This window comes from Chrysochloris asiatica, unplaced genomic scaffold, assembly GCF_000296735.1.
Source record: "Chrysochloris asiatica unplaced genomic scaffold, ChrAsi1.0 scaffold00035, whole genome shotgun sequence".
In the NCBI taxonomy this organism is placed as follows: domain Eukaryota; kingdom Metazoa; phylum Chordata; class Mammalia; order Afrosoricida; family Chrysochloridae; genus Chrysochloris; species Chrysochloris asiatica.
The window spans coordinates 10,976,989-10,986,487 of NW_006408553.1; the positions used below are offsets into that span (position 1 = coordinate 10,976,989).

The 9,499-nt window shown below is 34.0% G+C and overlaps 1 protein-coding gene across 1 annotated transcript in view; it reads right to left on the reverse strand.

Annotated features, from left to right (window-relative positions):
* Window positions 1–4,590: 4,590 nt before the first annotated feature.
* The window catches only part of LOC102832847 (disintegrin and metalloproteinase domain-containing protein 18-like), a 197,331-nt gene continuing 192,422 nt past the window's right edge, over window positions 4,591–9,499 (reverse strand). The window contains exons 17-18 of the mRNA XM_006859991.1: window positions 7,879–7,993; window positions 4,591–4,751 (exon numbers count right to left, since the gene is read on the reverse strand). Of these exons, the coding sequence (XP_006860053.1) occupies window positions 4,591–4,751; window positions 7,879–7,993 (276 nt within the window). The remainder of the gene's footprint in view (window positions 4,752–7,878; window positions 7,994–9,499) is intronic.

Below are 9,499 nucleotides of genomic sequence, written 5' to 3' on the forward strand. Positions count from 1 at the left end.
ATCTTTATTATTTCTTTTCTTTTGGTGGCTGTAGGTTCCCTCTGTTAGTCTGTTGCTAATTGTTGTAGATGCTGTGTTAATGTGTTAATTTTGGTTCTTTCTTCTTTTTGGATGTGTGCATTTATTGCAATAAATTGTCCTCTCAGAACAGCTTTCACTGTGTCCCAAAGAATTTGGTATATTGTGTTTTCATTCTCATTTGTTTCTAGAAACTTTGTGAATTCACGTTTAATTTCTTATACTATCCAGTCACTTTTCAGCAGGGTGTTATTCACTTTCTGTGTATTTGACTTTATTTCCTTGGTCTTCTTATTGTTGATTTCTAATTTGATAGCATTGTGGTCTCAGAATATGCTTTGTAGTATTTTGATATTTGTAAATTTATGGAGATTTGTTTTGTGGTGCCCAAGATAATATACATATGCCAACAAGGAAGACCAATTAATAGTACTATTTTTCAAATTTGCACACCAAACCAGTGATGATGCAATTGAAGAAATCTACTAACTTCATTAGTCTGAAATTGATCAGACATACCATCAAAATGCATTGTTAACTGCTGGTATTTGAATGTGAAAATTGGAAACAAAAAGGGAAGATCATTTCTGCCATGCACGTGTAGTGAGAACCAGACGGGCCAAGATTTTTAGTCACATACTTAACAAATTAATGCAAATAACATAAAAATCTGATACAATTGTTCAGTTCTTCCCTTTCATGACTCCTTGCCCACTGGACAACAGACAGCCACATTGAATCACTACCCAGTATGAAATCATGCACTTAGCTGTGAGTTGAATTGGCATCTCAGGAAATTTTACATGATCATCCTTCATTTTCAGATTATATTTGAAGCCAAACACATTACTTAGTTTCTTCCCAGCACCATTCCTTTACTCTACCAAACTGAGTGGAACTTTGCTTATCTTTTTTATGTCTATGATGCTACCTTCTAAAATGCCTCAAGACTTCAAGTAAAATAAACTGTTCTTAGGATATTATTTTATTAAAGTCAGTGAGTAAGTTTAGGTGGTAAATTTCAGTGGTACAGCGGAACTAAAAGTGATACAAATAATCATAATTTTATAACACAATCTAATTTTGTTGTTGTTAAGTTCCATCAAGTAGGTTCTGATCCATAGTGACCCTGTATAAGACCTTGAATCACCAACCTTGTGGTTCAAACTGACATTGCAGGCCAGTACATTAACCCCCAGTGCCACACCAGGATTCCAATCTTATATTGTTGTTGTAGTCAAGTGCCATCGAATCTATTCCGACCCATAATGACCCTGTATAGGGTTTCCAAGGAGCAGCTGGTGAGCTTGAATGGCCGACCTTACAGTTCAAATGACTTTGCATTCTGGTGCATTAACCCACAGCACCACACCAGGACTCCTAATCTAATATTAGGGGATATTAATCTTACAAAACTTCACTCAAATGAAAATTTATGCATGCTATGAAAAGAAAAGCCTGAGAGGGCATGCTTGCAGAGGCTATATAAAAAGAAAAGATTTTTAAAAGCATTATAGCTTTTAATGATATAAAAGCTAATAAATTTAAGAAAGGGAAAAACACATAATACAACTCTCTCTTATATTAAATAATCGTTCAAGGTAGAGATAATGATATTCCAGAAGTAATATCATTAGTACTGTAGTATACTGTTACAATAAATTTATTAACTCAATGCTGGAAATAGGATATTGAAAAGGATCACGTCACTCTTAAGTAATCCTTAGTAACTCTTCTGTTGTTAGGTGCCTTAGAGTCATAGTGATTCTACGCACAAATGAAAGAGAGACTATCCGGTGCTGTGTCATCCTCACAATTGCTGTTATGCTTGTTGCTGCCACTGTGTTAATCCATCTTGCTGGGAGTATTCCTCTTTTTTGCATACCCTTAATTTTACCAAGCTTGATGTCCTCTCTAGGGACTGGTCCCTCCTGATAACATATCCCAAGTATGAAAGACTCCCGTTCCAGGCTTCTCAAGAACATTCAGGTTGCACTTCTTTCAAAACAAATCTGTTTGTTCTTCTGGCAGTACATGGAATTTTTAATATTCTTCTCCAACATAATAGTAATTCAGTGTATTGATTATTTTGTGATCTTCCTTATTCACTGTCCAACTTCCACATGCATATACCATTGAAAATGCCATGTCTTTAGACAGGCACACCTTAGCCCTTAAATTGATATCTGTGCTTTTTAACACTTTAAAGAGGTCATTTGCAGCAGATTTGTCTAATGCAATAAATTGCTTGATTTTTTGACTGTTGCATCCATGCATGTTGATTGTGAAGCTGGGCAGCAGAAAAGATGGTCCCATGGTAGCCACATACTAAGCCTGATGAGCATTAAAGTCTTTTATAAATGAATTAGGAAAGTAATGCATGCTTAAAATTAATATATTGCTAAAAAAACACTTGGTTACATTTTTTTTTTTTTCTGCAGCTCCAAGGAAATGTTATTTGAGGAGTAAATAAAATTAAAATCAAATTCACTGTAATTGCAGAACATGTCACTATACCATTTCATGAAGTAGCATATGATCTAAAAAATAAACACAATAAAACCAATTGCTGGTACTAAGGGAAGAAGTTAAATTGCACTGAAGGCATTGGAAAACAAACCAATAAATGAAAGCCTGACTCATATAGCCCTGTAGGATAGAATAGAGCTGTCGCATAGAATTCCAAGGCTGCAAATCTTTATAGAAACAGAACTGCTACACTTTTCTTACAAAAAACAGCCCATAAGTTGGAATCACCAATCTTACTGTTAACAGCCAAGAGGTTTTAATACTGCATTCACTAGGGCTTCTTGATTAATAGCAGGACTCCAGGAATTGATGGAATACTAATTGAGATACTTCCAGAAACAGATACAATGCAGGAAGAGTTTTCTTTACTGTGTCAAGAAAACTAGAAGACTTGGCCAATCTACTGGAAGAGATCATATTCATGCTCATTCTTAATAACAACAATCAAATGGAATGCAGAAATTATCTAAACCTTTCATTTATAGCACAAATAAGCAAAATATTACTGAAGATAATTAAGAAATGACTGCAGCCATAAATCAAAGGGAACTCCTTGAAGTACAATTCAGATTCAGAAGAAGACATGAAGTAAGCGATATGATAGCTGATGTCTGATGGGTCTTGGATGAAAGCAGAGAATACCACAAAGATATCTGCCTGTGTTTTTATCAACTACATGAAGGAATTTGCAAATTATTAATAATTAATAATTACATAATTTAAATAATATTTATAATTAATATTTATATAACTTTTAATATTTATATAATTAATAATTCACAAATTATTAATAAAATGAAGAATGGGAACCACAGAACACTCAATTGTGTTCTTAAGGAACCTGTATATAGACAAAGATGTAATCATTCAAATACAATAAGGAAATACTGCATGGTTTAAAAATAGAAAAGTTGTATAATCCTTTCACTTTACTAATTCAATATATACATGCTGAGTAAATAATCTGAGAAACTGGAATATATGAAGACAATATATCAAAATAGGAGGAAGATTCATTATTAACCTTCAATGTGACAGAACTTTCTTGTCCAAAATGAAGTGACTGTTACTGATGAATGCCAAATATTTCAGCCTTCTGTATGGATTATGACTGAATGTGAATGAAACATAAATCATCACAGCTGGATCAACAAATAATATTTTTATAAATGGAAAAATAATAGTTGTGTATGGTTTCCTTCTACTTGATAAAAATTATTATTCACGGAAGCTGCAGTAAAGAAATCAAATAATATTGGATAAATTTGCTGTAAAAATTTCTCTTTAAAGTTTTAAAAGGCTAAGATGTCACTTTGGTGACAAATGAATGCTTGATGCACCCATGTCTTTTTAAATCATTTCATATGCATGTGAAAGCTGAACAATAAGATAAGAATACTACAAAGGAGGTGAAGCATTAAAATTGTGGTGTTGCTGAAGAAGGTTGAATATACCATGACTACAAATACTCACAGAGTCCTAATGTGGCACTTTAGAATAAAGCACTGGACCAAAATGTCGGCTTGAATTGCCGGGATGGAGGTTCAAAGCTACCAGCTGCTTCTGGGAAATCGTGTACAGAATCACTATGAGTTGGGACCAACTCAACAACAGTTCACAATAACAACAATTACACACACACACAACAAACACAAACTAGCAAAACCCTACAAATCAGTCTTAGAAGAAATATACTACCAAGTCTTTATTTCACTTACACTGCAAACATCTACAGGAAAGATTAATTGTTAAAAAAAGGACATCATATTTGATAAAATAGAGCATCAGTGAAAACAAGAGGAATCCTCAGTGAGATTAACAACACATTAACCACAGTCATGTACATGCCAAGCAAGAGTCGTGGAGATGGTCAGGATATCTCATTTTGTTAAGCATTAAGTCATTATGAGTAAGAGCTGACTCAAAGCCAACCACCACCACCAACAGCAGAAATAAATATAACAAATGCTGTAACTATAAAAGTTAGACACTGACTTATGATCAATACAATATCAATGAGTAAATTAATTACATATATTATATTTACCCTTCATATTCTACTTCCTCTCTGTTCCATGATTTTCTCATTTCATTTCGCTTTATGATCACAATGATGAAAGTTATTAAAAAGGGCAGAGAAATGTAGAAACTGAGAATGAACCAGTTCTGATGTGAACTATGGTCTCTCTTAGTGACAAACGTATCTAGAAATGAAGCATATCAGACTCAGTGAGGATTTCCTAAGTATTTAACTACATTTGCATTTATTTCAATTTAATCTTTTATATATAATGTAGCATAATACAAATCTTAATATATTTTAGGCTATTGTAGAAAAAATAAAAGAATGTATGGATTCATAATCTAACAAGTACAATGATACTTTTACATAGATTTCATACGTTTTTCAAGCGTATTGTTCAAATAAGGAGTTCTAGTAGCATAGTGCTTACGAATGGAGCTGCTAATCTTATGGCCAGCAGTTCGAAACTACCAGCAGTTCCTGGGAGAAAGAAGAGGCTTTCTGCTACTGTAAAGATTTACAGCCTCGATAATCCTATCAATGGTCACTATGAGTTGGACGGATTTCATGGTACACCACCATCACCACCATATACAAGCTTCTCATAGTGCTAATTTAATATATTGGCATGAAATGAACTTTTAAAATTCAGAACAAATAGACTACGAGAAGCCCCCTTCTCCCTCCCATGGGAAGTCAAATCTCTTCTCCCCTTGGAGGAAGCTGCATTTAAAGACTCGTGTTTTCCACACAGTATTTCAGTATTTATAACTTATGCATACAAAAAATCTGATCTGTATCTATACTTATATATCATATATATGTGAGTTAATGTGCTAGACTGTAAAGTCGATTTGACTCGCAAGGTCAGAGGTTCAAGGTTAACAGCCAATCCTCGGAAACCCTATAGAAGGTCGCTGTAGGTTGGAACCGAGTTGACAGCACTTAAAAACAATATATACCCATAATGTATAAGTATTGTTGTTGTTGTTAAGTACCCTGGAGTCGGTTCCAACTCATAGTGATCCTGCACAGGGTTTCCAAGGCTGTAAATCTTTATGGGAGCAGAACGCCTCATCTTTCTCCTGCAGAACCGCTGATAGTTTCGAACTGCTGATCTTGCGGTTCACAGCCTGATTCATAACCACTACGCTATCAGAGATCCTTAATGTATGTGTATACGTGTCTGTCTTTGTGTCTATTCTTTGGTATTATATGAGGATTTTATATCCTGTATTCCTTACACACTTTTAAAAGTTGAAGTATCATCCGATCAATAATTTGTTGTTGTTGTTATTGTTGTTAAGTGCCGCCGAGTAGGTTCCGACCTGTAGCGACCCTGTATTGGGTTTCCAAAGAGTCACTGGTGAGCTTGAACCATCGATCTTATAGTTCAAACGGCTTTGCAGTCTGGCGCATTAACCCACAGTACCACACCAGGACTCCAATCAATAATTGGTGGATGGTGGTTATGTGCCGTGGAGTCGATTCCTACTCATAGCGACCCTGTACAGGGTTTCCGAGGCTGTAAATGTTTATGGGAGCAGAAAGCCTTATCTGTCTCCCGCGGAACAGCTGGTAGTTTCAAACTGCTGACCTTGCGGTTCGCAGCCCGATTCGTAACCACTATGCTACCAGAGCTCCTTAATCAATAATTACATAGATATAAATATACTAGAACAATTAGCAATTAATTAGCAAAATCAATGCATGTATATCCTCTTTCCTGGTCTCAAAATGAGCCCTGATAGAATCCCAAAAGATCGCTCAGGATGTTTGTTAATCATTACTCTACTCCCAAGATTACCACTATTCTGATTTCTGTAATTGTTACTTTTATTTAGCAACATTTATATGTTATCTAAACTGTAAACTGTCTTAGCTATCTAGTGCTGCTACAATAGAAATGCCACAAGTGGGTGGCTTTAATGAACAAATTTATTTTCTCAGTTTAGGATGTGTTTACAGTTCAGTGCTGATCCTATAACACCGCATCAGGAGTCCAGTTCTTGTTTACATACTGTGAAATGCAAACATTTTATCTGTACAGTTGAATGAGATTTGCTTAATGCATATACCCAATGGTAATCAACCAATTTTTAAATGCTTATTTTGACCTGTTATGGTGGTTTTCTCCATTTGATGTAATGTGCTTTTATTAGATATATAAATGTGTTTATTATTACAACAAAATATTGTGAATATTTTCTTTATACATTATTCTCTAAAATTTTTATTATTGTAATAGTTTTATTGAAATATGACTGACATATAATAAACTGCCCATAATAAAGGTGTGTACTTTTATGTTGTTGTTGTTGTTGTTGTTAAGTGCCATCGAGTTGGTTCCGACCCATAGCGACCACCTGTATAAGGTTGCTGAGGAGCATCTGGTGAGCTTGAACCGCCGACTTTGCAGTTCAAACGGCTTTCCAATCTGGCGTATTAACCCACAGCGCCACACCAGGAATCTGTGTACTTTGATAGATGTTGTTATATTTATTCACCCATGAAAATCAAAATAATAAATACATTATGGACCACAAAAGCTCCTTCTTGTTCCCTCTGCCATTTCCCCATATAGCCAGCCACTGATCTGTATTCTGTCATAAAGTAGCTTGAATTTTCTAGATTTATAAATAGAATGGTAAGATATATACCTATTTACTCTGTCTCTTCCACTTAATTTCAATTTTGAGATTCATACATGTTGGTACATATAATAATAATGTTTTTCTTTTTAATTTTCCATAGCATTCTTCTGTATGGGTATACCATAGGTTTTTTTTTGGTTGTTGTTGTTGTTTTTTAATCTATCATCTGGTGATTTATATTGATTATATATAGATTTTAGCTATGAATAACCTATTAAACGTGTCTTTCTTTTTTAGGGACAATAAATAAATAAATACAAGTATGTACTGCATCACTCAAAGATTTGACTAGCTATTATTTCATAACAAATATACATACTAATATTTTATCATACATGTTTTACAAACTTCATTTAGAATCAACACTTCATGCTACAGTTTTTATTAATGCTGTAGGATAAGCACTAGCCAGCTAATCGCAAAATTTATGGTTCAAATCCATGAGTCGCTCCTCAGAAACCCTATACAGGATTGCTGTGTGTCAGGACATGACAAGCACTTAAAAACAACGTAAGATTTCCAGTACTATAGAAAAAAACTTGTTTATTTATTAATTCTTTTAAAAGTCTTCTTGAATTTATATTATGATATTTATTGAAAATCTAACTAATTTATCTGAATTGATTAAATTTGAATTTCCTGAGAAAATCTCACCTGATTTCTGAACATTTCCATCATCAATACTGCCCCCTGGCGAACCAATCTGGTATTCACAATCCGGAGGCCTATAGCCTGGATAGCATTGGCAATTACCAAAGTTATTGCATATCTGAAACAACAAAAACATATAATCACCATTAAAATAATATTATTTCTCATCTGGTAGCGTAGTGGCTATAAATCGGGATGTAAACCGCAAGGTCAACAGGTCGAAACTACCAGCTGTTACATGTGAGAAAGATGAGACTTTCTGCTCCCTCGGAATGAGGCTATGAGTCGGAACCGACTCCACAGCACATAACAACAACAACAACATATAATATAAATATATAATTCCATTTATAAAATTGCTACTTTTCTTAAATGTGTTAAGTCTATACAGAGTTGCTCTGTGTTGAAACCAATAGCATTTGGCAACATATGGGAAATAGATCAGAAAAAGAAGTGAAAATTTTGACAATAAAATAATGTGAGTGACAGAATCACTACCAAAATGGGTGTCTAATTCTGGCTACTACCTACTAATGATTCTAATCAATTCTTGTCACCCCCAATCGTCTTTCTAAATCCGTTATCCAATTAAGTTATGGTCATTGAATTCACATCATTGGAATAAATTAACATTTTTTTCACAAACATTCTCACATTTAGTTATTTTGAAAATATCTGCATTCACTATCATTCTATTTATGCACTGTATTTTCTATATAAACTATTTTTATAAAATAATTGTCAATTGTCTTGGCCACTTTGGTTTCTTATCCTTGTCTCTTCAACATTGGATACTATTGATCAGTCACTGGTATTTAATTTCATAGTTAATACATTTTTACAAAATAAAATAACATGCATGGAATAGAAAATATTAAAAACGGCAATGAAATAAAAATTTATAAGCAGTGTTTTCTGTTTGTAGCATGGGGTGTTTCCATATTATTTACTCTTTCACTTATCAATAAAAAAACAAATTGCCATAGATTCGACTATGACTCATGACAGAGCCATACAGTTTTTTATGGTTGAATTTTTGGAAGTAGGTCACCAGATCTTTCTGTTGAGATGCTTCTGGGTAGATCCAACCTTTTAAATTTTCAGTTAGTGACCAAGTGTATTAACTGTTTGTACCATTCAGGGACTCCTACACAGCAAAAGTTTAATATTAAGTTTTATTTTAAAATAAAACAATCATATATGTTTTTGATAAAATAAAATTATATATAATGAAGAGTTCTCATTCATAATTCAATACCACTCCTCACTGCTAAGGGCTTTTCTGTTTCATACATACATATGCATTGATAGATAGACAAACACAAACACACACACAGTATTTTCCCCACAAAATAAGATCAACAAATAAAATATGACTATATTTTCATATAAGGAGCTCTGGTAGCGTAGTGGTTACGAGTCGGGTTACAAACCTCAAGGTCAGCAGTTTGAAACTACCAGCTGTTCCGTGGGAGAAAGATGAGGCTTTCTGCTCCAGTAAAGATTTACAGCCTCGGAAACCCTGTACAGGGTCGCTATGAGTAGGAATCGACTCCACGGCACATAACAACAACATATCTTCATATATTAGTGTAAAAATATAGAATTAACAACTTATACATAT